This window comes from Suricata suricatta, chromosome X (assembly GCF_006229205.1).
Source record: "Suricata suricatta isolate VVHF042 chromosome X, meerkat_22Aug2017_6uvM2_HiC, whole genome shotgun sequence".
NCBI lineage: Eukaryota > Metazoa > Chordata > Mammalia > Carnivora > Herpestidae > Suricata > Suricata suricatta.
The window spans coordinates 69182394-69200174 of NC_043717.1; the positions used below are offsets into that span (position 1 = coordinate 69182394).

At 39.1% G+C, this 17781-nt stretch overlaps 2 protein-coding genes across 8 annotated transcripts in view; both read right to left on the bottom strand.

Moving 5' to 3' along the window:
* The window catches only part of TCEAL5 (transcription elongation factor A like 5), a 3296-nt gene extending 600 nt beyond the window's left edge, over window positions 1-2696 (bottom strand). Inside the window, exons 1-3 of one of the 2 annotated variants that reach the window (XM_029930132.1) lie at window positions 2590-2696; window positions 1242-1309; window positions 140-575 (exon numbers count right to left, since the gene is read on the bottom strand). In XM_029930132.1, coding sequence (XP_029785992.1) covers window positions 140-553 — 414 coding nt within the window. In that variant the 5' untranslated portion in view covers window positions 554-575; window positions 1242-1309; window positions 2590-2696. The remainder of the gene's footprint in view (window positions 1-139; window positions 576-1241; window positions 1310-2589) is intronic. The other variant, XM_029930133.1, reaches the window with a different exon arrangement.
* Window positions 2697-14366: 11670 nt separating this feature from the next.
* LOC115283821 (protein BEX1-like) lies at window positions 14367-16000 on the bottom strand. Of its 6 annotated transcripts, none has more exons than XM_029930234.1 (3): window positions 15905-16000; window positions 15373-15457; window positions 14367-15006 (listed from the first exon to the last, which is right to left on the bottom strand). In XM_029930234.1, the coding sequence occupies exon 3, from the start codon at window positions 14999-15001 to the stop codon at window positions 14615-14617; it is 387 nt and encodes a 128-aa protein (XP_029786094.1). In that variant the 5' UTR covers window positions 15002-15006; window positions 15373-15457; window positions 15905-16000; the 3' UTR covers window positions 14367-14614. The 6 variants fall into 6 exon arrangements, with proteins under 6 accessions (XP_029786094.1, XP_029786097.1, XP_029786093.1 ...); XM_029930237.1 differs by having other exon boundaries at window positions 15373-15447; window positions 15905-15980; XM_029930233.1 differs by having other exon boundaries at window positions 15867-15973.
* Window positions 16001-17781: the final 1781 nt, after the last annotated feature.

Consider the following 17781-nt stretch of genomic DNA (forward strand, 5'->3'; position numbering starts at 1 on the left):
TCATTCCTCTGACACCCCGTTGCCCCCTTGGGGCAAAGGGATCCTGTGCATCTCTTTGCATCCAATGAAAACCACCCATTTTCTGTTTTTTCCTTAGCTCTTCCCGAGCCCTCGATACATCTCCACATTCTCTCATCATCTCCTCACTGCCCAAGTGCCTTTCCTGTAAGTCCTCCTGATAGTCCTTGGGGGAATCATCTGTCCCCCTGTCCGTTTTTCTTTTTGCTTTCCTAGGCACATAATCTTCAGCTGGGCGCTTTTCAGCAGCCCGTGACTCACTCTTAGCTATTGCCATGGATTCTGGTTTGCTCTCACTGTGTGGTTTTCCCTCATTTTCAGACTTGCCCTGCTTTTCTTGCTTTCCCTCATCTTCTGGTTGTCCCTCAGTCTGGAGCTTTCCCTCATGCTCTGGCTTCCCCTCCACTTCCAGCTTTTCTTCCTCATCTGATTTTCCTTCATCTTCTGTATCTACTTCATCTTCTGGCTTTCCCTCATTGTCTAGGTTTCCTTCGTTTTCTGGCTTTTGTTCATTTTCTTTGTAGACCTTTTCCATGTTGAGATTTTTCCTCCTTTTCCTGTCATAGGAGACAAAAAAGAGAACTTAGGTTGTGAAATATAGTTCCTAAAAATACTTGCCTTTATGATTTAAGGTTTTCCTTACCCTATCCCAAATTACAGATGCCCTCCGACCTATACATATTTTTCCTTTCCTCTCCATTTCACACATGTTTATATGCACCAGCCTTACAAAAACTTCCACAGGTGCTTCTCTCTACATTTAAGTGGGGTGTGCTGAGAAGTGTATAAGAGCATATTTGTCCCTAAATTTTGCTCTGTCCTTAGCAATGCCCAGGACAATTTTAAATAGGTAGTCTCAACTCACACTGATCTGCAAGAATCCTGGCCAGTTTCTTCTTTTCCTTGCCTGCATTTTTAAGACTTCTAAAACTGCAGATATAACAGAACAATAGCCAGTTCTCAGATTTCAGGGCTATTCTAATATCTTCAAGGGGCTTCACAGATGCCATGCCTATCTCTCACTTCTTTGTTCTTTCTTGGTCCTCACCAACCATAAAGCACCATTTTCCTTCCCTTAGGGTCCTGACAGAGGCCATCTATTCTGAGACTGCAGTAGGGTGGCTTGGAGGAGGTTTGGGAGGTAGTGGCCTCCCCAACCGCTGCTCAAGCTTAAGCCACTCCTACTCCCAGGGATCCTGAAACAGTTACCTTCTCCCACTGACCTGCACTGGTCCTGCAGGTCTTTCCTTTTCTTGTCTGGGTTGATGCCTACAACCACAGACCTGAAGACCTGTAAAGAGACAGGCGACAGATGGTGAATGAGAAGTGAATGGCAACTGGGATGCTGTTTCTTTTCACACTATAGTTGTCAACACTTTCCCAACTCCTGCCACACCTTGTTCTTTCCCTTGCTCCCCTGATCCCCCTCTACAACCGCTCCCTAATATCTCAATTTTCTATCACTGGGCAATGGCAGTGAACGATTATTTCCGAAGAGTCACTATGTTTCTGAATCCTCCTCCCAAATGTATATCTCATTTGTTCTTGCACTAAAATGAGTGAGGTTCAGGTCAGTGATGTTCAGAAGGCAGACCCTGCTGTGCTCAGGGTGCTTACCTAGCACAAAACCCATCACTTTTTAAAAAATGATGAAGAAAGAGTCAGGAGGCAGGAATTAAACGTCCAGAGCAGAGCATTCCTGACACCCCTTGCCTCTCCATATACACGGAATACCACGCTTTCTTACAATGCAAGAGAGAAAGTATTTCCAAATTCAGTAGAAAAATTTGGCTCATGGTATCTTCTCTCAGTCCTCTCAAGTTTAAAAGCCACTCCTCCACAACAGGGATCTCCAGTCTCCACACTGAACCTCTGTCTCCCTTCTTGGCCACAGCCCCTCCTTTTCCCTCCCTCTCCCCTGCCCCCGCCCCGCTACCTGCAGCCCACCATTTTCTGCTCCAAAATGGATGGAAGGTGGAGAAGAGATGCAGAGAACGCAGGCTCTCCCCACCTTTGGCACACAGGTTGTGCCATCCTCTTGCTGCCCCACAGAGATCAGGCCATTTCCTCGCCATCGTCATCCCCCTCCCCCAGGCTTCTCCGCCAGACCTCGCTGGATAGCCAGACTCCTAGGAGATCCCAGGTGGTACCCATTCTCAAACCCTTGTCCTTCTCCATCCTCCCACAAAGCCCTGCATTTCTTGTACCAAACATATAGCCATTGGGGAAGAAAGAGGTAGAGAGAATCCAGTCCTGGACCCGCTAGGGTCTTTGCCCTTCCCCATCCCCTGGGGGGTTCGTAGGTGCCTGTGGATTTGTAGCCATTCCATAGAGATGCCTCGGTCTCTTCACATTTCTTTCTGCCATAAGCCCATACTTATCCGGGGATATAAGAGATGGTACCCAGACCTCTCCCTCAACACTCATACAATTTTCTGCGCCAAAATGAATGGTGGTGGGAGGGGGTGGCATCTGAAAAGCAAACAGGATCCTCGGTAGCCTCTATCAGTTACTTACCGCCCCTACCCAAAGCCCCTCCCTCTCCCCAGCTTCTCCTCCGGTTGTACCGACCTGCAGGGCTATAGGACAGCTACCCTCTGTCCCTCGGTCTGAAATCTTTCTCCACGGAAATAGGGAGCTAGTACCTGGAGGAGAGGGATTTCTGCACACTTCGGCTTCTGATCACGTGAAAGAAACGTCACCAGTGGGCTCCGGTCCCTAGTTCTCCTCCCACCAGCAGAAAGTGCGTCAGGATCCAGCCCACTTCTTCCTTTCACTAGCACCCATCCTCTCGCTTTGCTAAAGTCCCCTCCTCTCACCGTTTGAGGCCCTGTCATTCATTTTGGTCTTTGCTAATTCCTAAGGTAAAATGTGACCCCTTCTCTCTGTGCTATGTGTTTGTTCTGCCTTATCAGGGAAGAGCTACATTTTCTCCTAGGTCAACTGGCCATTGGTACATTTCTGAGGAATTTTTTTTTTTCTTTTTCTCCTTTGATCTCAGAGCACCTACCACCTCAACCTATTCCACTTAGCCACTGATTTTCATTTCTCCTGTTCTCCAGATCTTCATGTAATAGGTACATGGTGGATTGCCAGGTAGGTAAACAGATAGTTGAAATGAGGATTTTATTTTCTTCTAAATATTTTTTTTCACTCTTACTTGATTTGCTCCCCTCAGCATGGGTTATTTTCATAAGCAAAAATTAAAGAAAGCTATTTTGGTTTGGGACAAAGTATGTGTTTAGGATAGAAAAAAACCCAACACGTTTCCAAAATTAAGTTCATTGCATTAATTTTTACTGTATGGAAAATGGCTTGAATTGGCTACACACAAAATATTTTTATAATTTTCATATATAGGTAGTTCTGTTATGTTCTACTAAAATTACATGTATTTACTGTGCCCAAACAATTACTGTTAAGTAGACTTGCTGAAATTGATGGCAGACACAATATCAGTCTTGAACATTTTGGTCCATGGCTATTTTCATTCAGAGGTTTAGCTGTTGTGGAAAGGTGGCTAAGAATCTGAGGGATGCAGATATGGTCTTATTTTCCCTGCCCTTACAAGAAGGGAGGAATATACAGTTTCCAGACCCCTTCTCACCTTCCAGAGCCTCTCATCCTTTGCATTCAGGCACCTGAGTATTGCTTACTTCAAAACAAACATGAAGAGATGACCATGGTGGTGACCTGAATAAATGTCTTTGGCTCCTTCCCTCCCTCTCCCAAATTCTCACAGAGGTAAGTCAACCCCAGTAGAGATGGGAATGATGTACTAACAACTGGAAACCAGAACAGATCACTTCCAGCCCCCTGCAGTGGAAGGTTTCCATAAAGCCCAGAGAAGTGATTGCTCTGAGGAGACCCACCATGCTTGCCTGCTCTCTGCCCGTAATCACAGTGTCCAAGTGGAAGCTTATTTGACCCCATCTACTGCCTACTACATGATTTAGGTGGTGCAGCCTGATGGGTTTCTCAATTGCAGTATCTTTACCAGAGCACCTAGGAAGAGCCTAGACATGCTGCAAGCAAGGTTGCTGCTTCCCAGTTCACACCCACCCTTGTGCCTTCTACACCAGGTTTGGTTCAGTGTCTAAGGAAATCTGACATGCTGACTGTACTGATTGATGTAGACCATGCATTCTCAACTGGGGAAGTCTGTGGACCACCTGAAATGGTATGCAAGGTTGCATATGCTTAGAAGGTACTAGAATATATGCAAGTCTGAAAAGATCTGTACCTAGGAACCAGAGAAACTGATACATGAGCAGATTGACATAATGAAGAAGCAGAAGCTACAAGTAGAGAAAAGATATAGAGGAGATGGAGAAGAATATACTTGAGAGTGAAGTAGAAAAGGAAGAGACAAATAGCAACTGACCTATGTTAAGGTGAGAACACTTTCTCCTTGGGTTCCAGCATTCTTAACTAAAGAAACATCTGAATCTTCTGGAATTATATTAAAAATGATGTACATGTGTTTGTGGTGGGGGAAAGACATGTACATTGTTACTGGGTGTGTACATTTGCCTAAGATAGGATCCACTGGTATCATTGGATGCTCAGAGGGATATGCAATATAAAAACAAGTGAAGGCCAATTGGCCTAGAGAATATACTTTTATAAATATATTTTTCAAATAGGACTATGTTTTTAGGAGAAATTAACATAACATAAAAATTATCTATTTTAAAGTGTATAACTCAGTGACATATAGTACATTCACAACATTGTGAAACCATCTCCTCTATTCAGTTCCAAAATATTTGCATTAACTCTGAAGGAGACCCCATACCCATTAAGCAGTCACTACCAGTTTTTCTCTTCTTCCAGTTCCTAGCAATAACTAATCTGCTTTGTCTCCATGTAATTATCCAATTTGGATGTTTCATATAAGTGGAATCATGCAAAATGTTACCTTTCATGTTTGACATCTTTCACTTAACATAATATAGTCAAGGTTCATTCACATTGTAGAATGTACAGTATTTTATTCATTTCTATGGCTAAATAATATTTAAATGTATGCCCATATTGTATTTTGTTTAGCCGTTCAACATTGATGAATATTTGGGTTATTTCCATGTTTCTATCATTGTAAATGTGCCTTAAACACTTCTGTATAAGTGTTTGTGTGGATGTATGTTTTTATTTCTCTTGGGTAACATGTAAGAATGGAATTGCTAGGTCATGTGATTATACTATGTAGAACTTTTTCAGGAACTGCCAAATTGCTCCACAGTGGCTGCAACATATTGCACTCTACGAGCAATATATTAGAGTTCCAACTGCCCTACATTCTCAAAGACAACTATTAATTTTCATTTTTTTAATTTTTGCATTTTTTAATGACTAATGCTATTAAGCATCTTTTTGTGTATTTATCAGGCATTTATAGATCTTTTTTGGAGAAAGATCTATTCAAGATCATTGTCCATTTTTAAACTGGCTGCTTGTCATTTTCTTATTGAATTATAAGTGTTCTTCATATATTCTGGATACAAATCCCTTTCCAGATATATGATTTGCAAATATATTCTTCCATTCTGTGGATTGCCTTTTTACTTTCTCGATTGTATCTTTTTATCCACAGAAGTTGTTAACTTTTATGCAGTCCAATTTATATGTTTTTCTTTTTGTTGTTTCTGATTTTGATATCATATCTAAAAATCCATTGCCAAATTCAAGGATATGAAGATTTATACCTTTGTTTTCTTCCAAGAGTTTTAAAGTTTATCTCCTATATTTAGGTCTTTGATCCATTTTGAGTTAATTTTTGTATATGGTGTGAGTTTACTTTTGTAAACAGCTTTATACAATTTAAAGTTTCTTTTGATGGCAGGACACAATACACTGTCAAAAAAGTAGATAGAAGGCAGAACATTTTGTTACTTATAGCTCCAAAAGAAAGTACCAAGCAGAGCCACATAGGGGTTACACCTGGATAACAGCTAGTTGGATCTCTCAGGAGCAGTTTATGTATTACAAATGATGTAGGATTAGCTACATTTTTCTGGACTTTTGAGGACTAGCTAATTTGAATAATTTCTCAGGCTCCAGGGCATAGGGGCTGTCCTTAGTTGTCTGGTACCTGGCCCATGGGCAAATAGGGCTGCTGCATAGTGTCCCAGAGTGTGAATGCATGATCTGGGAAGTGGTTGAAGCGCATACTTTATCATCTGTTCAGGAGGGGCAAACAACTAGCCTCTACCAGGGCCTCAAAATTGACTCAAGACAGCATTTTTACCAAAAAAACGATACTGCAATTGACGACTTGATGTCTTGACATCCATCTTTAACTCCATTAATGGGCTAATTGAGTGGCTCAAATAGTAGAAAAGATTTATAGAGAGTAGGGCATAAGTTTCCCTAAACAACATAAAAGATATTTTATTATAGGAGTAAAACAAGTAGAAGAATAAGAAGTTCTTATAAGCCAGCCATAACCAAGGTAGTTGAGGGGTCATCTAGGAAGGAGTTGCTTCCTGAGGCAAGCAATAATCTCCATTGATTTTTAAAATAGCATTAATAATAATAACTTATACAAGATTTCCCCTTTAGATATGGAAGTGTAGGAGTATATAGTATACCTTTTGGCAGAGAGCAAAACATATACCAGCACATGATCTAAGTAAATAATGAACTCAAGAAATGTAATAGAATCTCCAATATCAAAGAAAGAAAAGCAATGGATATATTGTGTTCAATTTGTCAGTATCTAGGAAAGGCAGCATACAGGCATTGTTGGGATGATGGTCTCAGTGTCTGGAGCGAAGTTTTCCCCTGTGTAGAGAGTAAAGTCATCTCCAATGGTGAGATCTTTGCCTGGGATGATGTTATGTGAAACAACATCATTTCCAGTGGCAAGCTTCTGCATTGGGGTGAAGTCATCTAGGATGTGGGACTGGGATATCATTTCCAAGTAGATATCTACATGGGTTGATGCAAATCACGTTTTCATGGTTCTAGTATTATAAGGAGGCTGAGAAGTGTGTAGACTCTGAAGGCAATGTTGGGCCTGGGAGATTGACTTGTAAATTTTTTAAAAATTATGATGTTATCATAATATATAATTTTCCCTCTTAACCATTTTTAGTACTAATATCAGGGACATTAAGTACACTCACATTGTTGTGCAACCATCACCACCATCCATCTCCAGAACTTTCTTCATTTCCCCAAACCTAAATTTGGTGTCCATTAAACTAAGTTCCCTTGCCCCACTCCCTGTACACCCTGACAAGCACCATTCTGCTTTTTGTCCCTAAGAGTTTGACTACTCTAAGTATTTTGAATAAATGAAATCATGAATCTTTTTCTGTCGGGCTTATTTCACTTAGCATAATGTCTTCAATTTTTATCCTGATTGTAGCATGTGTCAGAATTTCATTCCTTTTTAAGCCTGAATAATGTTCCACTTTATGTATATACATTTTGTTTATCTATTCATCTGTCAATGGACACTTGGGTGTTTCCAACTCCTCCCCTCCCAGTTTATCAAGAAATAATTGACACACATTACAGTATAAGTTTAAGATATATAGAATGACGCTTTAATTTACATATATTGTGGAATTATTACCACAGTATGCTTAGTTAATATTCATCATCTCATACAGATACAATAAAAAGAAAAGAAAAGAATTTCTCTTTGTGATGAGAACCCTTAGGATCTACTCTCTTAATAACTTTCCTATAAATCATACAGCAGTGTTAGCTATAGTCATCACACTTTACATTACATCTGCTTGACATATTTATTTTATAACTGGAAATTTTTACCTTTCGACCACTTTTCAACAATTTCCCCTCCTCTACCCCCACTGCTGGTAACTGCAAATCTGATCTCTTCCTATAAGTTTGGTGGACTTAATGTATGTGATCAATATTTTATAGCTTTCAATGTGTCAGTCCTGAATATCTTTGTCATATTTATCCCTAAGTATTTCATATTTCTGATGTTATTGTAAGTGATATTGCTTTAAATTTTAATCTGGCTGTTCATTGCTTTTAGAGGACTGAATATTTCCCCCCCAAAATTCATGTCTACCCAGCACTTCAGAATGTGATCTTATTTATAGGTAAGTTCTTTTTGGATGTAATTAATTAAGAATTGAGATGAGGGGTGCCTGGCTGGCTCAGTTGGTAGAGCATGTGACTTTTGATCTCAGGATTGTGAGTTTGAACCGCATGTTGGGCGTGGAGATTACTTAAAAATAGAATCTTAAAAAAAAAAGAGTTGAGAGAGATCATAGTGGCTTAGAGTGGGCGCTGAATCCAATGGATATTTCCTTAGAAGAAACAAAGAACATATAGACATCCAGAAGAGAGGCAAAACTTAGAGTTAGGTTGCCACAAGTCAAGGAATGGCTGAGGCCACTAGAACCTGGAACAAGTAAGGAGGGATTCCTTTCTAGAGAATTCCAGAGAGAACATAGCATTGCTTACACCTTGATTTGGACTTCTGGCCTACAAAAACTATAAGTGACCACATTTCTGGGTGTTTTTCAAGACACCAAGCTTATGGTAATTTGCTATAGCAGTCTCAGAAAATTAAAAAAACAACTAAATTTGTATTTCAATCTTGGGTCCTGCAACCTATATTACATATAATTTATACATAGATAATAGGTTTCTATGAATATTTTCTATTTCTTCCTTTGCAATCATTATGACTTTGATTTCTTTCTCTTCTTGTACTGGCTAAAACTTCTAATATAATGTTAACTCTAATATATCAAAGTGTTTATTTTGTCTTGATTTTCATCTTAAAGGGGAAACATTTAGTCGTTACATACACAGCATTATGTATTTTTTTTGCAGATGTGTCTTATTGGTTTAGGAAAGTATATTCTATATGTGGCTTTGTGTATTTTAATCAGTAATAATTCTTAATTTTAACAAATGTTTTTTCATCACCCATTAAGATGATCATATGCTTTTTCTCTATCATGTTAATGCGGTGAATTACAATGATTTTCAAATTTAACACATCTTGAGTCCTTGGAATAATCCTTACTTAGTTATGGTGTATTATATTTTGTATATATAATTGAATTTTGAAAAGGGGGGGTCTGGGTGGCTAAGATAGTTGAGTGCCCGACTCAGGGTTCAAGCCCCATGTTGGGCTCTGCACTGAGTGTGGAGCCTGCTTATGATTCTCTCTCTTTCCCCTGCTCATGCTCTCTCTTTCTCTAAGAAAAAAACAAGAATTTTTGTATATATGTTCATGAGGGAGATTGGTTTATGATTATCTTTCTTTGTAACATAATTGTCTGGTTAGTTATTTGAGTAATTCTAGCCTCATAGGGTGAGTTGGGAGTTATTCCTTTTCAATTTTCCAAAAGATTTTGCATAGAATTGGAATTATGTAATTTCTAAATGTTTGGTAGAACTACCAGTTAAGACATCTTTTCCTAGAGTTTTCTCTGGAGGGAGTGTTTACAATAAAATTTTCATTTATTTTCATGGTGAGCATAGCTTAATGTATACAATTGTCAAATCACTATGCTGTATACCTGGAATGAATAGAACACTGGATATCAAAAATACTTCCAATAAAAACCCTTTTTAAATATTTCTACTTATTTAATAGCTATAGAGCTTCCTTCTATTCTAATATGTATGTTCAATGCTATAAATTTCTGCCTAAATAGTCCTTTTGCCATATCTCACAAATGCCCATATGTTGAGTTTTCATTTTCATTCAGTTCAAAATGCCTTATAATTTCCTCTTTGATTTCTTCTTTGGGTTATTTATATATGTGCTGTTTGATGTTAATTTAAATACTTGGGATTTTCCCAGATATCGTTCTGTTATTAGTTTCCCATTTAATTCCTTTTTGCTCAGAAAACATATATTTTATTATATGAATCTTATTAACATTATTGAAACTCATTTTATGGCCCTGAGTATTGAATATCTTGGTAAGTGTTCCTTGTGCAAATGAAACAAATGTACATTCTACTGTTATTGGTGGCCATTTCGACAACTGTCAACTAGATAAGTCGTTTCACAGTATTTTTCAAGTCATATATGTTCTTGTTTGTTGTCTACTTGTTCTATCAATATTTTAGAGAAGGTGTTGAAATCTCTGACTATAATTTATATTTGTCTGTATCTCCTTGAAGTTCTGGTTTTCTTCATCTGTTTTAAAGCACTGTAACATGTGAATGTTAAGGATTGCCATGTCCTCTTGACAAACTTAGCACTTAAAATTATGTAACGACTTTCTATAACTGCAATACCCTTGGTATTATTCTTTTTTAAAAAATATTTATTTTCAGAGAGAGAGAGAGCACAAGGGAGGGACAGAAAGAAAGAGGGAGACAGAGAATCTCAAGCAGGCTCTGCACTGTTAGTACAGAGCCCATCATGGGGTTCAAACCCATAAATTGTGAGATCATGACCTGAGCCCAAATCAAGAGTTGGATGCTTCACTGACTGAGACACCCAGGTGTCCCATCTCTGATATTATTCTTTGCCCTGAAATTTATTGTATCTGAATCAGTACCACTCAAGCTTTCTTTTAACTGATATGAAGATTGCTCATCTTTTTTGCATTCCTTGTAATCAGTTTGTATCTTTAAATTTAAAATAATGTATTTCTAGGCAGCATATATTTGTCTTCATTTCCTATACAATCTAACAAGATCCTTTTTATAATTGAGGTATTTAGACAATTTACATGAATGCAATTATTGATATTGATGTGTTTGGGCTTAAATCAGTTATCTTCCTATTTGTTTCCATTTGTCCCATCTGCTGTTTGTTCTTTTTCCCCTAACATTTTTTGTTGACTATTTTGAAGATTCCATTTTATCTCATATGTTGACTCATCAACTACAACTTTTTTTCAGAATTGTTTTAAGATTTATAATATACATTTTAAACATTTCAGAATCTACCTTCAAGTGATATTAATGTATAGAATAAGAATTTCAACATGCTGTACTTCCATTTCCCCTCTCCTGGTCTTTGTGTTATTATTAACATACATTTTACTTCTATATATGTTATAAATCCTACAATACACAGTAAGCTGGGGGCAATTAGAAGGCTCATATTATTTGTTTCTACACTTTCAAGGAACTTTCCCAACAGTCTTATGTTAAATAACTGAAAACTGTTGTTTCATGTATTTTGTCCAGGTTTTAGCTGTTTCAGTGAGGGAGGTAAATCCAGACCATTATTCCATTTTCACTTGAAGGATAAATATAGCTTGGTGTTTTAAATGATAGTTAATCATGAAGGCTTTATTTCGTCTCTAACCAAAATTTCCTATGCTATCTGGACACCTGGAAGAGTCCAATGTCTGTGTATTCTCCATGCTCGGCCTGACTAGAAAGTTCCAATTGCACTGCTTTTACTGGTCACACAGTGGCCTTTAAATTTATTTTCTGAGTTTCCTTCAATTTACTTGAATATTGTAAGAAAATAAATAGTAGTTATTTTTATTCAAAAGTTATGAAAAATTATGTGTGTTATATTCTCAATTTTGTTAGAACTACATAAGGATTCAAAGATGTGCATACTTGTTTATCACTTGCTGAATATCAGTAAATCCATACTTACTACTAGGTGTGCATAATGTGCTAAACCTCAATGGCCCGCCACATATCTATATCTCGAACTTCTTTTTTTGCACATCCCTTTGTTTGTTTGTTTGTTTGTTTGGGAACCAGGGCACCATCCCTAATCTCATTGCCATCTCTTTATTCAAAATTTTAGGCATTTACGAGAAGAATTCATTCTTCTTTTCATGGAGAATGGCCAGAGGAAGAAAAAGAGACTCATTATACAACATATAGAAATGATATAAATAGGCAAATATATGGCGGTTCCCCTTGAGGGAACCTCATACGCTATTCCCTTACCGGCTTTTGCTCACTTTCTGCTTGTTGTTTGTTACCTGAACATTTTATAGGGAACCTGACCACTCACATACTACTTCCTCAGATGCTCCTTCATATCCAAACACTATTGAGAACAAAGGGAAGCTGGTTAATAGCAGTGTCTCTCTTCAGAGATTAGGATCCTAAACTGATCCTTCTCTGAGGTTAACAAGGCAACTCGGATCTGCCTTACAAGGAAGAGATGCACATTTTTCTGGGCATGCTTAAACTTCTATTACAATATGGCATGAGTTCACAGGTGAGCTTCCACTTTTTCTTCAAGAACTGATAAACATCCTTAGGCCAATGAACCCAGAATGTTTCTGTTTTCCAGAAAATCTGGTGTTAATATTAACAATCAAGTTTAGGAAGTATGGTAGGGTATATGCTGTTCTGTTCATTGGTTTTCCTGCCCTTTCAACTCTACCTTTTCTCTTTAGAAACTTGTCTTGCATTAATGTGCCTTATATCTCAAGCACCTGGAGGAGGCAGGGCTTTGAAATTGCTTAGGCATCTGATTCATGATGTCTGCGGTTGGCTGTTGCATGATGTTTTCACCTGCCTATCCATATTTTCCTTGGGTTTAATAACTGCTATTGTGATGTTATATTTCAGAACAGGGGTTGGCAAACTTTTTCTGCCAGAGCCAGGTAATAAATATGTACACTTCGCAGGCAGGCAAAACTGTTCCTCTCACAACTATTCAACTCTGCCACTGTACTGCAGACAATATGTAAATTCCTAAGTATGGCTCTATTCCAATAAGACTTTTATTTATGGACACCAAAATTTGGATTTCATAAAATTTTTACATGTCAAAAAATATTCTTGATTTTTTCAACCATTTAAAAGCATGAAATTTATTCTTAGATCATTGGCTACAAAAATAAGCAATAGACCAAATCTAGCTCATAGGTTGTGGTTTGCCAACTTCTGGTTTAGAATCTGAACTTCTTTAAATTTTTTTATGTTTGTTTTATTTTTGAGAACATGAGACAGAGCGTGAGTGGAGGAGGAGCAGAGAGAAAAGACATGAGATCTGAAGCAGGCTCCAGGCTCTGAGCTGCCAGCAAAGAGCCCAACATGGGTCTCAAACTCATGAACTGTGATATCATAACCTGAGCCAAAGTTGGACGCATAACCAACTGAACCACCCAGGCACCTCTGTATTCATGGTTCTTAAAGCACAGATCCTCATATGGAATTCCCCCAACCAACTGAGCCACCCAGGCACCCCTAGAATCCTAACTTCTATTTCCACAAGATTGTCTTCATATATACTATGTATTTCACCTACATACTACACTCCAAGGCAACTTCATTTCCCAATTTCTATTGGAACCTAAACCCAACAGTCCTCCAATGGACTTCTCATAATTACCCACATTTGGTATCAGTTGACATAATCTCTTGGCATCCAACTCAATGTAGGTTAATTCTTTATATGCCTAGGCTTCAGGGAGCTGGATGAGGAAGGATTGTCTAAGATTGAACGTAAGCTGGGTTCCCTTACACATCTTCTCTAGTCTAATGAACTGTTTCTTAGGAAAGAACCACACCACCTACAGAAATAGAGAACTAGATAGATAAAGTTTTTTCATAAAGCTAAAAAGGGAGAGGGGACTTACACTTTTATGTAAGAGTGAGGATTCAATTTATTGAGTGTTCTAGAAAATAAAATCAGTGAGACTTTCCCACCTTGAGAATTCATTAACATTAATACCCAGGGGAGAGGATGGGAATGGTGCACAGTAGCAGAAGAATGGAAGTACTTACCTCTTAGTCTACTGGACTTGTTTGAGAGTATAAGGAAGAACTGGCTTTGGAAACTTCCCCAAATAGCTGAAAAGAATATCTAAAGAGTTGGGTCATGCACACATTAGAGTGGGAATAAGAACTTGGAGAAAGCTTACAAACATATTACTTCATCAGGTACACACAGCAGCCCTTGGAGTTATCGTCATCTTTCTGATGAGTATGATTTTCAAAAAGATGTGTTCCTTATCACTAATAGTTTATAGTTTTTTTTTTAATTTTTAAAGATTTTTTATTTTATTTTATTTTATTTTTCTCCATAATATTTTATTGTCAAATTGTTTTCCATACAACACCCAGTGCTCTTCCCCTTAAGTGCTCCATAAACTCCCTCCGCACGGTTTTTCAAACTGAGAAGGATATTACGTTTATACTTCTAAACAGGATCCAGAGGTAAGCTAAAACTGAGATTCTGTCACAAGTGTTTAGGTAAGTGCCCACATTGTTTTTATAGGTGGCCAAGCTCTTTCACTAGGTAATGTGTTTATTTTTGAAATGAAAAAATGGTAAAAAAAATTATTACTCATAAGTCTATCATAAAGAGATAAACACTTTAAATTTTTACTTTATATATTCTTAGACTGTGTGTTCACATATAAAATACAAAAGATTTGAAGTAGAAAGAATACAGAGAATGTCTTTTTAAATCGCTTTATTAACTTCACAATATATAATGAGCATCTTGCCATGCAATGGGGTAAAACTCCCCAGCTGACAGAATCTTACACATTGGGTCAAAATACAATATTCAATCAGAAGCCGTCATAGGAGACCCACACAAGACATGTTAACACCAAAAGGTTTACAACAAAGGAACATTGAGAACATGTAAGTTCATGAAGCAGGTGTATCTTCCTATTAACTTCAGAGACAACATCAGTATTCAAGGCATAAGGCAAAACTCATCATGATGGTCAAGGTGAGGGGGGTCAGTGCTAACTGCCCGCAGACTATAACTGAATTGTTTTTCCCTCAGCTTTTCCATCAGCTGTCTCACCTCTTCCCCAATCCTTTCCATATTCTCTTCTCTCATCCTTGCCTGTGGCTCTCCAATCCTCTGAATCATGTCCCACCTATACTGCAGGATGGGTTGCCTAAAACGGAACAGCCTATGATTTACTCTAGGCATACAATATTCACCAGCTTCCAAAGGAAGGGCCAAGAGCTCTCCTTTATTTGCAACTTGCTCCTTTTCATTCTTTTTTTCGTTTTTCTGGATGGCATTTTCCATGTTGAGACTTTTCACTGCTTGCTCTTGTTTGGACGGCATTGCTTCTAAGAGACAAAAGACGTGAGAAGGGCTTATCAGGATTGATCAGCACCGAGGACAGAGGCCCCACTATGCACGATCCAAGATTCAGAGCCCTGGATCTCTTAGGCTTTTTAAAATTTCATTTTTCCCACCTGAGAGGCTCCCTACGCCCTCTAGGGGCCCTCAGTCCAAGCCCTACACCCTCCCAGTCACTCCTCTCCCCTCCCTCTCCCAAAGCCCACCATTTCCCCTGCCAATCCAAGCCCAGGCCTCCGCAGGCACCAAGATGGAGGACGGGATGTTTAGGGGGTGGGGAGGGAGGGGAGATATAGGGGTCTCAGGTCTTTCCACACGTTTCCCCTCCCTCTCCCACTGTTCCCCGCACCGACCTGGGCCTATCCTTGTAGTCTCCTCCTCCTGATTCTCTCCGCGAGTGTGCCGCTGCGACACTTAGACCCACACACCTGCAGAGGGCTGGGGTAAGGGAGCGGGTACTGCTGCAACCAGCGTTCGGGGCTAACCCGTCGCCAATCCTCCTTGGCCCCAGGACCCTACGGCCTTCCCACCGCAATAACCAGGCGCCCCACCCCCCGCGCTGACCACCATTTTCTACACCAAGAAGGACGCTGGCGGGGCCGGGCGTGCAGGAAGCAGGTATTTGTGAAGGGTAGTTGCTTCACAGGGGTCCAGCCCTCCGCCCTACCATTTTCGGCTGCCAAAGGCGGGCCGCAGCTGGGCGCGAGGGCTATGGTCCTTTCGCCGCTCCGCCCCCAGACAGCTGGAACCCAAGGAGGGCTGCGCGCGCCACGTGGGCTATCCCACACGGAGCCCAGGGGACGCTTCCCTCCTCCGGTCCCTTACTTGCTCCCCCTCCACCTCCTACCCTTTGGGGCTGCCCCTGGGGCCACCGGGAGCAGGTACCGAGAAGGGAGCGAACGCCGGTCAGGTCTGAAGCTAGAGCTAGGCGCTCCAGCCAGCGTTGGCGGGTCACGTGAGGCCTTCGTCACCGCGAGCGGCACCGCCCCCATTCCGTGCCCGCTGCTGCCCGCGGGGTGGAGCCGAAGTGGTCAGCCTGCCCACCTTCCCTCTGCCACCTCGTCCTTAGGAACAGCACCACGCTGGGGTCTGTGACTCTCCCCTCTTTGTATATTCCTGGGCTTTTTTCTGTCTGCAGAAGGGCGGTATCTTCTGAGGGGCCTATTGGCCATTCCCATACTTCTCTGGGAACTAGCTTCTTCCCCTGCTTTGCTCCAAGGATATGCTTTCTTCCACTAGCTGTCTTTTCTGCTACTAGTGCTCTCCATTTTCCCTCCGCTAAAATACATAGAAGGAGGAGTGAGGAAAAGAGCCCAGGAGACTGGATTTTTAAAAATTCTTAATTATCTGTTTTGTTCTTTTTATATTAAGTCCCCCCAAATCAATATACTTTAGTTATTTTTATTTGAAAATCAGAATTAAAGTTGGGAGTGGAAACCCAACCACCTGTCTCTTCTGATTAAGTCATTACATAAATATAAACTGTACAGGCAGCTTTATTTTTAGAACTTGGAAAAAGGGCAGCTGATGGCTCATCTCGTTAGGGGCAACTAGATACCTGAACCTCTTCCATGAGGTGACGCAATTGGTCCGTAGTGCAGCAGTCTTGATGAATTTTTAGAACTAAACACCAAAAATGAAAATTCCTTCACAAATTTATAGATCAAAAAGCAGTAAGTCTTTATTTACAAATCACATGACCATATATTTAAAGAATCCTTAGGGATCCACAATAAACCTACTATAGAACTAGTAGTTTAATTTAGTGGGGTTGCAGCTATAGATAAATATTTTAAAAATCAATTGTATTCATGTATTCTAGTGATGAATAATTGGAAATTGATATTATTATATTTATATAATTATAATTATATAATACATAATTTCATAATAGCTTCTAAAAACGTGAAATATTTAAGAATAAATTTAAGAAAACAAGGCCCTGGATCAGGAAATGCAGTACTGTTAAGATATAAATTCTCTCAAAATCATACATTTAGTGTATTCAGTATCAAAATTTCAGCAGGCACCTTTGTATAACTTGACAAAATTACCTTCAAATTTATGTGGAAATGAGAAGGAACAAAATAACTTGAAAAAATCTCACAAATGTGGAGAATTATATTATTTGATTTCTAGGCTTAAAATGTAGTAATAAAAGTAGTGTAGTAATGGAGTATACATAAAAATAGAATCTAAAATAAAAATTTCTGCTCTATGAAAGATAACGGTTAAGAAATGAGGTGGGAAACTAAGAAAAAAATATGTGGAACCAACAAAGGTTTGTATTCAGAAAATATATAAAGACCTCCGAAAATTCAAAATAAGGCAAGGAATGCAATGAAAAATGATCAAAATATTTGAACAAGTATTTCACAAAAGTACATGTACAAATCACCAAAGAGCTCATGTAAAGATGGTCAATATTATTAATTATCAGAGAAATGTAAAACTAACAAACAAAAAACCCAGTTAAGTACCACTACACAGCCATCAGAATTGCTAAAATTGAAAAGTATGACATTCCCCAGTATTTTTGAGGATATGGAACAACTGGAGCACTCATTCCTCATTATTTGTTGGTGAGAAGATCCACTATTTTGAAAGCCTTTTTGATAGTTTCTTGAGAACTTAAACTTACAATAAGTATAAGAAATTTCATTCTTAAGAATTTTCATATTTCCTCAAAAAGATTTGAATAAGAATGTTCATGGCAATTTCATCTATGATAGCCCCAGAGTGGATACAATCCAAATGTCCAT

Coding starts and splice junctions, on each gene's coding strand:
- LOC115283821 (XM_029930234.1), bottom strand. CDS start 15,001: ATGCCGTCCAAACAAGAGCAAGCAGTGAAAAGTCTCAACATGGAAAAT.